Source organism: Salmo salar, chromosome ssa17, assembly GCF_905237065.1.
Source record: "Salmo salar chromosome ssa17, Ssal_v3.1, whole genome shotgun sequence".
Classification (NCBI taxonomy): Eukaryota; Metazoa; Chordata; class Actinopteri; order Salmoniformes; family Salmonidae; genus Salmo; species Salmo salar.
In genome coordinates, this window is record NC_059458.1 from 2,701,934 (window position 1) to 2,715,868 (window position 13,935).

At 43.1% G+C, this 13,935-nt stretch overlaps 1 protein-coding gene across 1 annotated transcript in view; it reads right to left on the reverse strand.

Annotated features, from left to right (window-relative positions):
- LOC123728311 (SH3 and multiple ankyrin repeat domains protein 3-like) overlaps positions 1-13,935 on the reverse strand; it is a 406,162-nt gene that overhangs the window by 28,361 nt on the left and 363,866 nt on the right. Inside the window, 4 exon segments of the mRNA XM_045700351.1 lie at positions 161-296; positions 435-559; positions 4,462-4,544; positions 9,324-9,399. Of these exon segments, the coding sequence (XP_045556307.1) occupies positions 161-296; positions 435-559; positions 4,462-4,544; positions 9,324-9,399 (420 nt within the window).

Genomic DNA, 13,935 nt, shown 5'->3' on the forward strand with positions numbered 1-13,935 from the left:
ATCTTATTCATTATGATCTAAAAGGCTAAACTGATCCTAGATCACTCCTACTCCGAGACGCTATGTGGATACAGGCCCACATATACATGATACAATCACAGGACTGTAGATACTCATTATATATGACTCATAGTAACTTGATGAGGGACATGCTGCTCACCTTTCTTGCGGACCACCTCCTCAGACTCAGGTTTGCGTGTGACAGAGACCACCTTCATCAGCAGGCTGTTGCCCCCCTGTCTGATCAGAGACACCACCTGCTTATGGCCCACCTTCACCACGTTCACTCCGTGCACCTGGAACACACACACGCACGAATGCCATGCACACATATACACACGGCTGGAGGTCAGCAGACAGAGACCTGAGAGGCAGTGGGGCTAGTCCATGGGGTTGGAGAGGAGATAGGAGAAGAGGAGAGGGGGTGTAGTTACCTCTATGAGGAAGTCTCCTGTCCTAAGCCCAGCCCTCCAGGCCACTCCCTCTACGTCGACAGACTCCAGGTACTGGAGGGCAGGGAATGCAGGTGTTGGGGTGAACTCCTCAATAGGCGTCTCAGCTGGGAACACACAGAGAGAATGACCAAATATCCAAACATGGATAGATGTTTGAACACAAGAAATACACATACAGCATTAATCTTGGAATCCTCCGTAAGGTACACTGAATCGTGAGAGTATCACCCACGCACATCTGCCATGGAAAAGAGAACACACTTTAAACTCATAGAGGTACACATAGAAGTAGATACACACAGCAGCCTGTAAGTGAATGTGTGTTTCTAATAGAGTGAGATGGTATAGTGTTTTTATTTTTTTATTTCACCTTTATTTATCCAGGTAAGCTAGTTGAGAACAAGTTCTCATTTACAACTGCAGCCTGGCCAAGATAAAGCAAAGCAGTGCGACAGAAACAACACATGGAGTTACACATGGAACAAACAAGCGTACAGTCAAAAACACAATAGAAAAAAAAGAAAGTCTATATACTGTGTGTGCAAATGGCATGAGGAGGTAAGGCAATAAATAGGCCATAGTAGCAAAGTAATTACAATTTAGCAGATTAACACTGGAGTGATAGATGAGCAGATGATGATGAGCAGATGATGGTGTGTAAGTAATGATACTGGTGTGCAAAAGAGCAGCAAAGTAAATAAAAACAATATGGGGATGAGGTAGGTAGATTGGGTGGGCTATTTACAGATGGACTATGTAGGAACGGTAAGGTGGTGTGACAGGGAGAGACCCTTTCACTCAACAGTATTACTTTAATCACTCTCACACTGAAAATCAGATTACACACACACACCTGGGGATAGAGCTACTGTGTACTACACACACCCTCTATTTAATCCAATTGAGGCCAACTAAACCACCTACAAAGGAGAGCTCCCAGAGGCACCTGCAATGTATGTACAGTGGGGGAAAAAAGTATTTGATCCCCTGCTGATTTTCTACAATTGCCCACTTACAAAGAAAATATGAGTTTATAATTTTAATGGTAGGTTTATTTGAACAGTGAGAGACAGAATAACAACAAAGAAATCCAGAAAAACGCATGTCAAAAATGTTATAAATTGATTTGCATTTTAATGAGGGAAATAAGTATTTGACCCCCTCTGCAAAACATGACTTAGAACTTGGTGGCAAAACCCTTGTTGGCAATCATAGAGGTCAGACCTTTCTTGTAGTTGGCCACCAGGTTTGCACACATCTCAGGAGGGATTTTGTCTCACTCCTCTTTGCAGATCTTCTCCAAGTCCTTAAGGTTTCGAGGCTGACGTTTGGCAACTTGAACCTTCAGCTCCCTCCACAGATTTTCTATGGGATTAAAGTCTGGAGACTGGCTAGGCCACTCTAAGACCTTAATGTGCTTCTTCTTGAGCCACTCCTTTGTTGCCTTGGCCATGTGTTTTGGGTCATTTTCATGCTGGAATACCCATCCACGACACATTTTCAATGCCCTGGCTGAGGGAAAGAGGTTCTCACCCAAGATTTGACGGTACATGGCCCCGTCCATTGTCCCTTTGATGCGGTGAAGTTGTCCTGTCCCCTTAGCAGAAAAACACCCCCAAAGCATAATGTTTCCACCTCCATGTTTGACGGTGGGGATGGTATTCTTGGGGTCATAGGCAGCATTCCTCCTCCTCCAAACACGGCGAGTTGAGTTGATGCCAAAGAGCTCCAATTTGGTCTCATCTGACCACAACACTTTCACCCAGTTGTCCTCTGCATCATTTAGATGATCATTGCCAAACTTCAGACGGGTATGTATATGTGCTTTCTTGAGCAGGGGGACCTTGCGGGCGCTGCAGGATTTCAGTCCTTCACGGCGTAATGTGTTACCAATTGTTTTCTTGGTGACTATGGTCCCAGCTGCCTTGAGATCATTGACAAGATCCTCCCGTGTAGTTCTGGGCTGATTCCTCACCGTTCTCATGATCATTGCAACTCCACGAGGTGAGATCTTGCATGGAGCCCCAGGCCGAGGGAGATTGACAGTTCTTTTGTGTTTCTTCCATTTGTTGTCACCTTCTCACCAAGCTGCTTGGTGATGGTCTTCTAGCCCATTCCAGCCTTGTGTAGGTCTACAATCTTGTCCCTGACATCCTTGGAGAGCTCTTTGGTCTTGGCCATGGTGGAGAGTTTGGAATCTGATTGATTGATTGCTTCTGTGGACAGGTGTCTTTTATACAGGTAACAAACTGAGATTAGGAGCACTCCCTTTAAGAGTGTGCTCCTAATCTCAGTTTATTACCTGTATAAAAGACACCTGGGAGCCAGAAATCTTTCTGATTGAGAGAGGGTCAAATACTTATTTCCCTCATTAAAATGCAAATCAATTTATAACATTTTTGACATGCGTTTTTCTGGATTTTTTTGTTGTTATTCTGTCTCTCACTGTTCAAATAAACCTACCATTGAAATTATAGACTGATCATTTCTTTGTCAGTGGGCAAACGTACAAAATCAGCAGGGGATAAAATACTTTTTTTTCCTCACTGTATGTATGTATGTATGTATGTATGTATGTATGTATGTATGTATGTATGTATGTATGTATGTGTGTGTGTGTGTGTGTGTGTGTGTGTGTGTGTGTGTGTGTGTGTGTGTGAGTGTGTGTGAGAGAGACATGACCCCACTATGAAAGACAATCTGTTCAGTTTTATCTGAGGCACATGGGAAGATGGAGGGAGAGAAAGAAGGAGACAAGCTAAAGAGAGGAGAGAGGGAGGGATACATCTAGAGTGGGGGAAAGTTGACTGTTGGAAATTGGAAAAGGAGGAGAAAAAGGTAGACAAATTGAAATATTGAAAAGAAAGCTATTGGCTCTACATTAGACTCCATGTCAACTGTTTGTTGACATGGAGCTACAGACTAGTCTCTCCCTCTCTCTCTAGCCTTCATTGCTTTAGTGTTTAGAGGTAGGGAAAGGTGGAGTAAGAAAGAGATGTAGAGACAGAGAGCAGGGGAGAGAGAGGCAGGCAGCCTAGCAGTTAAGAGCGTTCGGACAGTAACGGAAAGGTCACTGGTTCAAAACCCTGAGCCAATTAGGTGAAATATCAGTCGATGTGCCCTTGAGCAAGGCACTTAACCCTAAATGCTCCTGTACGTCACTCTGGATAAGAGTGTCTGCTAAATGACTAAAATATAAATATAGAGATGGAGGAGCAACAAACACACTCTGACTCCTGGGTTTGGTGCCCGTGAGGGGTTGCTATAGTAACCAGCATGGGGAGCTGGAATGTGTGTGTGTGTGTGTGTGTGTGTGTGTGTGAAGTAGTAGAGGATAAAGACTAATAGTAAAGCGGAGGGAAGGGGTGAAAGACAAGACAAGAGAAGAATAGAACAAAAGAAAGACAGTGAAGGAATCAATGAATGAGAAGAAATAAAGATAAAAATTGGAGAGAAAGTAATTTCTGTCTCTGAATACAATGTGTGAGGAACAGATGGGGGATTCAACGAACAGTTCATTTTAGGATGACGCCACCACAAGGGCTAGACAGACACACACATACACACACTCATAAAGAGACAATGTGGGGTTGATCAAAGCCAGTCATGTTGGTTCATAGGTAAATAAGGCATACTGTGTGACTCAGTGAAAGAGGTCTAGAACTCCTCACATCAACCCACCACATCTCATACCCCACACTCAGAACACCTGCAGAGGAGCTCACAGACCTGTAATGACACACACACAGACAGCCTATGACATGAAGAAAGTAGCTAGCAGGGCCTTGGAGGCAGCAGTGACAGTGATCAAAACAGCCTGCTTTAGTAATAAGGTATAAAGTCAAGCTTTGTGAAAATATGTGTTTGGAGCTCCAGGCTGGTCCTGGAGGTATAGAGAGAGAAGTTGTCTGTTCCAGTCTTATGGCCAAGCACTAAAACACTTGATTAATTAGCAAAGGTATTCACCTATGTGTGTGTGTGAGTGTGTGTGTGTGTGTTTTTGTACCTTTGGCTCCCCGCAGGACGAAGCCGAAGCCTTCGTTTTCTTTCTTCTGCAGCATAGCATTCTTCTCCTCTATGATGTAATCACTGGAGAGTAGAGAGGAGAGGGACAGCAAGTAAGAGTCCAGCAACAAGTTCACTGAGAGAAGAGACAAAGAGACAGGGGGGAATGAAGAAAAGGGGAGAGAGAGCCAGAGATGGTAGAGAAAAGGGAACAGGGATCGGAGGAGAGGGACAATGAGAGAGAAAGAGGTAAGGAAAGAGAGGGATAGATAGGGGAGAGAAGGGGGAAGGATAGGGAGCAGAGAGAGAGCTGGGTGGGGGGTGATGTAGGGAGAGAGGAACCCAATGGCTTTGCAAACAAACACACACACACAAACACACCTGAACCTCCTTCTCTGATGACCCAATCAACTCTTGGGGCTGTACAGTACCTAGATTGTGTGTATTATTTGTGTGTGTGTGTGTGTGTGTGTGTGTGTGTGTGTGTGTGTGTGTGTGTGTGTGTGTGTGTGTGTGTGTGTGTGTGTGTGTGTGTGTGTGTGTGTGTGTGTGTGAGTGAGTGCATATTATGTCAGTTCAAACCAGACAATTCAATCGTCAAAAACAACAGCACATGTATTCCCAGCGACATTCTCGCACTCTGTAGCCACACAGTAAAAGCAGCATCATGTCCCATTCTCAGCAACACCCATATACTGTTGACTGACCGTCTGACTGTCAGAAGCCATGGCTGACACCAGACAGCCCATAGAGTTAGTGAAGCAGATGACTGTGAGTGTCAGTCTCGTGAAAGTCTCTCAGGTCAGTAGACATCCCAACACCACACACACTGGCAAGGGAGATCTGGAGTTTGACCTTGTGTTAACAGTTTGCCACGCCTGCTACCCAGCCACTTACCCAGGGCAGATAGAGCCCCTGCTGACAGGGCCTGGAGACCCGTGAGAAAAACTCCTGTGTCAGGGGCAGAGGTTGCAGAGATACAGTATCATTTAACTAGAGGACATGCTAAATACAGAGAGATATACGGTGTATAGATATGCCTACAGTTCAACATCTCTTCCTCTCATCCCTCTCTCAGCCTCCATCCTGCATATCCAACTCCAGCTTAAACGTTTCCCCTCCATAGCTCCAGAATACCTTGCTTTATGTTTCCATTCAACCAACCATGTTCTCAATCTCTCTAATGTTGCATTCACAATTCTATTTCATGAACTCCCATTTAGATACAGCTCAACTCAGGCATTTTGAAAATATCTTCCATACATTCATATGCAAAAAAACACACACTGTGGCAGAATCATATCACACAATGTATTTATACAGTCTTACATAGAATCATGTTCCATAAACCCTCTAAGTAGCAATTCACAGCAGCATGCCAAAGACTTCCATTCACATACAACTCCATTCCATAGACTTCCATTCACATACAACTCCATTACATATACTTCCATTCACATACAACTACATTCCATAGACTTCCATTCACATACAACTACATTCCATAGACTTCCATTCACATACAACTCCATTCCATAGACTTCCATTCACATACAACTCCATTGCATAGTCTTCCATTCACATACAACTCCATTCCATAGACTTCCATTCACATACAACTCCATTCCATAGACTTCCATTCACATACAACTCCATTCCATAGACTTCCATTCACATACAACTCCATTCCATAGACTTCCATTCACATACAACTCTATTCCATAGACGTCCATTCACATACAACTCCATTCCATAGACTTCCATTCACATACAACTCCATTCCATAGACTTCCATTCACATACAACTCCATTCCATAGACTTCCATTCAAGAGCTTTGACATTCTCTCCTATTCAGCTGCTGTAGCTCTCACATGATCTTCATGACTCACTATGTACCCATTGTTAAAGCGGTGGAGAACTGCTCTCTCTATCTCCACAGCTACCCTCTGATACCAAGCTCCTCTCGCCTGACAAGCTGACTCTGACATTTACAGTGAATTTACATCAGAACACAGTCCTATAGCAGCTCCTCTTCTACTGTCCTCTTTCTCAGCCTGCACATATGATTTACACGAGAGCTAGCACTCATACACTCCTTTATTACAGACGTCATATACAATACATTTCAGAGAGAGACGGACAAGGAAGAGAAGGAGAGACATACTCAAACACATGCACAAACACACACATGTTTTGGTAATGGGAGCTTAGTTATGTATAATGCAAGCAGAATGCACTGACCCTGTCTCACCACTAGACAGCAACAGCATCACATAACTCTCATTTACACTCCCCTAAGTATTTATTTGGACAGTGAAGCAAAAACCTTTAATTTGGCTCTAAACTCTAGCATTTTGGATTTGAGATCAAATGTTTTATATGAGGTGACAGTACAGAATGTCAACAACTATTTTAGGGTATTTTCATGCATATCTGTTTTACTGTTTAGAAATGAAAGTACTTTATGTATTTAGTCCCGTCCCTCCCCCCCGTCCCCCCCATTTGAAGGAGTCATACATATTTGTACAAATTCACTTATAGTGTATTACATTTAGTAAACCATTTAGTATTTGGTCCCATATTCCTAGCATGCAATGACTACATCAAGCGTGTGACTACAAACTAATTGGATGCATTTGCAGTTTGTTTTCGTTGTGTTTCGGATTATGTTGTGCCCAATAGAAATCAATGGTAAATAATGTATTGTGTCATTTTGGAGTAACGTTTATTGTAAATAATAATATAATATGTTTCTGATCACTTCTTCATTAATGTGGATGCTGTCATGATTATGGCTAATCATGACTGAATCGTTACAGAAGCGTATACAGTATATCATACCCCCACAAAATACTAACCTTCCATGTTTTAGGGGCATGATCTTTGTGCATCTGCAACTTTCTCAAATCCAAAATGCTGGATATTACAGGGCCAAATACAGTTGAAGTTTGAAGCTTACATACACCTTAGACAAATACATTTAAACTCCGTTTTTCACAATTCCTGACATTTAATCCTAGTAAAAATGCCCTGTCTTTGGTCAGTTAGGATCACCACTTTCTTTTAAGAATGTGAAATGTCAGAATAATAGTAGAGAGAATAATTTATTTCAGCGTTTATTTCTTTCATCACATTCCCAGTGGGTCAGAAGTTTACATACACTCAATTAGTATTCGGTAGCATTGCCTTTAAATTGTTTAACTTGGGTCAAACATTTCGGGTAGCCTTCCACAAGCTTCCCACAATAAGTTGGTTGAATTTTGGCCCATTCTTCCTGACAGAGCTGGTGTAACTGAGTCAGGTTTGTAGGCCTCCTTGCTCACACACGCTTTTTCAGTTCTGCCCACACATTTTCTATAGGATTGAGGTCAGGGCTTTGTGATGGCCACTCCAATACCTTGCCTTTGTTGTCCTTAAGCCATTTTGCCACAACTTTGGAAGTATGCTTGGGGTCATTGTACATTTGGAAGACCTATTTGTGACCAAGCTTTAACTTCCCGACTGATGTCTTGAGATGTTGCTTCAATATATATATATATAATATTCCTACCTTATGATGCCATCTATTTTGTGAAGTGCACCAGTCCCTCTGGCAGCAAAGCAATCCTACAACATGATGCTGCCACCCCCATGCTTCACGGTTGGGATGGTGTTCTTCGGCTTGCAAGCCTCCCCCTTTTCCTCCAAACATAACAATGGTCATTATGGCCAAACAGTTCTATTTTTGTTTCATCAGACCAGAGGACATTTCTCCAAAAAGTACGATCTTTGTCCCCATGTGCAGTTGCAAACCGTAGTCTGGCCTTTTTATGGTGGTTTTGGAGCAGAGGCTTCTTCCTTGCTGAGCAGCCTTTCAGGTTATGTCGATATAGATATAGATAGTCGTTATACTGTGGATATAGATACTTTTGTACCTGTTTCTTCCAGCATCTTCACAAGGTCTTTTGCTGTTGTTCTGGGATTGATTTGCACTTTTTGCAACAAAGTCTGTTCATCTCTAGGAGACAGAACGCGTCTCCTTCCTGAGCGGTATGACGGCTGCGTGGTCCCAAGATGTTTATACTTGGCTATTATTGTTTGCACAGATGAACGTGGTACCTTCAGGCATTTGGAAATTGCTCTCAATGATGAACCAGACTTGTGGAGGTCTAAAAAAAAAATTCTGAGGTCTTGGCTGATTTCTTTTGATTTTCCAATGATGTCAAGCAAAGAGGCACTGAGTTTGAAGGTAGGCCTTGAAATACATCCACAGGTACACCTCCAATTGACTCAAATTATGTCAATTAGCCTATCAGAAACTTCTAAAGCCATGACATCATTTTCTGTCTTTTTCAAGCTGTTTAAAGGCACAGTCAACTTAGTGTATGTAAACTTCTGACCCACTGGAATTGTGATACAGTGGATTATAAGTGAAATAATCTGTCTGTAAACAATTCTTGGAAAAATGACTTGTGTCATGCACAAGGCAGATGTCCTAACTGACTTGCCAAAACTGTAGTTTGTTAACAAGAAATTTGTGGAGTGGTTGAAAAACAAGTTTTAATGACTCCAACCTAAGTGTATGTAAACTTCCAACTTCAACTGTATAGATTTTTACTGTCCAAATAAATACATATGGGAGTCTGTTACATTGTGTGGTGTGTGTGTGTCTGTCTGTGTATGTGTGTGTGTGTGTGTGTGTGTGTGTGTGTGTGTGTGTGTGTGTGTGTGTGTGTGTGTGTGTGTGTGTGTGTGTGTGTGTGTGTGTGTGTGTGTGTGTGTGTGTGTGTGTGTGTGTGTGTGTGTGTGTGTGTGTGTGTGTAAGTATATGTACGTATCTGTGTGTGTGTGTGTAAGTGTATGTGTGTGTGCATGCGTCTTACCTGTATGAGGTGACGTTGTCGTAAGATCCCACAGTGTAGTGTCTGAACAGTCTCTTAGTGCGGTCCTCTCTTGTCTCTGTAAAACAAAGCAATACACTGTCAGGGTGTGTGCGTGGTCTCCTTTGGTCGCTGTCCAGCCAGGTTGCTAAGAATCCACGGCGGAATCCGACGTCCGTCCAGGTAAGCAGGACGTCAGGAGATGACTTCAAAACAGGCCACTAGAGGCAACGATGAGTGCTATTACCATCAAGTAGGCTTGGGTTTTGCTAGAGCGTTGTGGAAAGGAATGGTGGATGTGCATGAGGCATGAGCTCTGGCTCCAAGTGCTAGGCACTTGGAGCCAGTGCTAGGCACTCCTTATTTTTGTTTTGTTTTAACCCTATCCCGAACCCCCCACCCACACACACACACACACACACACACACACACTACTGTTTGTGTGTGGTGTGTATGCATGATGTATGTGTGGGTGTGTGATGGCGAGAGTCAGAGCGAGAGCATTTTTATTACTGTTTTAAAGTGTGTGTGTGTGTGTGTGTGTGTGTGTGTGTGTGTGTGTGTGTGTGTGTGTGTGTGTGTGTGTGTGTGTGTTACTCTGTTGAGTGGATGATATTTGTTTCTTGACATTCACTCCACCCTATCTGTCTGTCAGTTTGAGTGAGTGACAGCTGCCAGCTTTGTCCAATACAAGAGTATTCCAGAGTTTCTCATCCTCAAAGCACAGGAAGACCAAACAACCCCCCCCCTCTGTCTCCACTGCTTGCTACATCACCTACACTCCTCACAATCACTCTCTCTATCCTCCCTTGACCCTTTCTCCACCCACCTCTCCATTACCCCTCTTGTCATCCTCTTCCCGATTCTCTCCATCATTCTGTCTCCCTTCCAAACCTTCTCTCCTTCATTCTCATTCACTCTCCATAAATCTCTCCATCTCTTTATCCCCCTCCCTCCACCCCCCATCTCTACCCCTCTCTCCTTTTCTCTCTCTAATAGTGGTGTCTCTGACTAAGGTGTTAATGGGTACAGGCCCACTAGCCTTACTCTCATTAAAAATGCATAGACTTCCCCCATTCCCCATCCACTCCAAAAACTCACACGGATGTGTGCGCCTGCCCTCATACACACACAAAGAAGCCGAGGATTAGGCTGACTGAGCCCCCCCCCACACACACTTCCTTCCCCTTCCCTAAGATCATATAGTGACAGTGTGATGTGGGTTAAGGGGAGAGGGGAGGTTTTAGTTATATTTGGGGGAGAAGGTCAAAGATGAGTCAGCACATCAGTGGCGCTAGAGTACTGCTTCCCTTTATACTTCACACACACACAGGCACACACACACTGGCTGGAAATACATCAAACATATCAGACGTTATTGTGTGTGTATGAGTGTGTGAGTCAGTGTGTGTGTGTGTGTGTGTGTGTGTGTACAGGATGGTACTAGCAGACGCAGTGTAAGTGTGTGTAATGTGGGCCAGTGTCGTCTGATGCCTGCACAAGCATCTAAAGGCTAGGCACAGACAGCACTGATAACCTGGACTACACCTCCACCCACACCCACACAGCTATGTCTTACTCTTACTATACTTGTGAGGACTTTTTGGGGACCAACTATTGATTCCCATTCAAAATCGTATTTTCCCTAACCCTAATTGTGTCCTCACATCTCTGAATTTTAGTTGGTTTACTATTCTTGTGAGGACTTGTGATACTCACAAGTATAGTAAAACGTCTCCACACACACACACACACACAGAGAGAGAGAGAGAGAGAGAGAGAGAGAGAGAGAGAGAGAGAGAGAGAGAGAGAGAGAGAACCAGTCAAAGTTTGTACACACCTACTCATTCAAGGGTTTTTCTTTATTTTTACTATTTTATACAGTGTAGAATAATAACGAGGACATCAAACATCTGAAATAACACACCCCAAAAAAGTGTTAAACAAATGAAAATATATTTTAGATTTGAGATTATTCTAAGTAGCCACCCTTTGCCTTGATGACAGCTTTGTACACTCTTGGCATTCTCTCAACCAGCTTCATGAGGTAGTCACCTGGAATGCATTTCAATTAACAGGTGTGCCATGTCAAAAGTTAATTTGAGGAATTTCTTTCCTTCTTAATGCTTTTGAGCCAATCAGCTGTGTTGTGACAAGATAGGGGTGGTATAAAGAACATAGCCCTATTTGGTAAAAGACTAAGTCCATATTATGACAATAACAGCTAAGATTGTGCTACTTTGAAGAATCGGAAATATAAAATATATTTGGATTTGTTTAACACATTTTTGGTTAATGCATGATTCTGACGTCGGATTCCGTAGAAAATAGAACCAATTAAGAAAAACTCTTGAATGAGTAGGTGTGTCCAAACTTTTGACTGGTACTGTACATTGCACGTGTAGCATACCCTTCATTCACTTAAAGTAGAGCGTCAAACTGATGTGAAATGGTGGCATTATGGTGACAACCTGGCTCTAGTATAGGAACATTAATAGATGAGGACAAAGTGTCTGTCGGTTCTCCTGTGCAGACGGACACAAAGACACCAGATGGACTGAGAAGCACCGGGAACATCTCCAATCTGTCTTAAAGCTTCAGAATCTGGGAGGAGATTTGAAGCAGATGCTTTATTCACACATGCACGCGCACGACACACACACACACACACACACACACACACACACACACACACACACACACACACACACACACACACACACACACACACACACACACACACACACACACACACACACACACACACACACACAGAGAAAGATAGATTGGCTTGAAGCCATGGCATTGTTCAGATAGATTAGCACACTCTGCCAACAACAGTCCATATAAATACAGGCCATTAAGCTGTTCAACTCTGACCCCCTCTGCTGATATTTTCTAAACAATGCATAATATTGTATACTACCCTCGGTGGGAGGGGGGGATCAGTGTCCTCTTAAGGATTCGCCCCCTTTTTTCAATTCTCGCCTAAAATGACATACCCAAATCTAACTGCCTGTAGCTCAGGATCTGAAGCAAGGATATGCATCTTCTTGATACCATGTGAAAGGAAACACTTTGGAGTTTGTAGAAATGATGAATTCATGTAGGAGAATATAACACATTAGATCTGGTAAAAAAGAATACAAAGACAAAAACATGCGTTTAAATTTTTTTATAATTGTGCCATCATCTTTGAAATGCAAGAGAAAGGCCATAATGTATTATTCCAGCCCAGGAACAATTTAGGTTTTGGCCACTAGATGTCAGCAGTGTATGTGCAAAGTTTTAGACTGATCCAATGAACCATCACATTTCTATTCGAAATGTTGTATCAAGACTGCCCAAATGTGCCTAAATGGTTTATTAATACATTTTCAAGTTCATAACTGTGCACTCTCCTCAAACAATAGCATGGTATTCTTTCACTGTAATATCTACTGTAGATTTTGGACAGTGCAGTTAGATTAACACGAATTTAAGCTTTCTGCCAGTATCAGATATATCTATGTCTCGGGAAATGTTCTTATTACTTACAACCTCATGCTAATCACATTAGCCTACATTAGCTCAACCGTCCCGCTGGGGACCCACCAATCCGTAGAGATTTTAACAGGTCATTGAACTCAGATTACCTGTATTTTTACGCAATGTTGTTGGCAGGATTTGCCAATCTATAAGAACAATGCCATGGCATTGTCCCCATGTTGGGATATAATATATTTGAAAGGGTAGGTTTGAAATTAAATGTCACCAATTACTGTTCCAAAAGAATAAAAAAATAAAAAAAGTCTGATCTTTTACCTAATTGTTGCACTGTAAACATTTTAACACACCATTTTAAAAGCACAGGGCTTGTGCAAGGTGCCATGCCTTAACTTCCGGGTATTATATACATATGAAACCAGTTGCTCTCTGGTTTGGGTAGCAAGTCACTGTGCCAAAATGGCTGAATGGATTTTCAAGCCTTAAAATGACCTTAGTATTCAGGGCTTTCAAGTTATGGAGTAATTGTTTTTTATAAGACAGAAACAGACAGGTGAGGACACTTTTACTATTGTAAATGATGAGCTAGCCCAACGGCGCATGTGGAGGATGCATACAAGGTCTTACACGGAGTGGAACAGGGGAACCCACGAGCAGACTCAGACGAGGAGACTGGAATAAAGTAACCATGGTATTTTTTGAAACACAAGGGGGAGATGGAGTGCAGGTCAGGGGAAGCTCGGGTGTGTTGCTGGAAACCAGGTGCGGAGGCTGAGGCTGGAGCGAGAGGGGTTGGGACAGGTTAAGCAGGGCCGGAGGGGAATCCAAGGGAGTAGTAGAGTGGGGAATCCAGAACAGGGTAGCAGGATGACGAGACGTGGGACTGGAGACAGGGACCAGAGTCAGAGCGGGCAGAACTGTAGCGGAGAGGAAAACAGCGTCTGGCAAGGAAAACAGGCACAACAGGATAACAGGATCTGAATAGTAACAAACGGCTAGAAACGTAGACTGACTGAGCAGAGATTACTGGGGGAGTGGCGGCAGGTCAAGGAGACACAAGATGAGCAGTAGAGGGCGTTGCAGGAGCAGATGTGACAATACCCCCCCCCAAACCCCACAGGCGCCAACT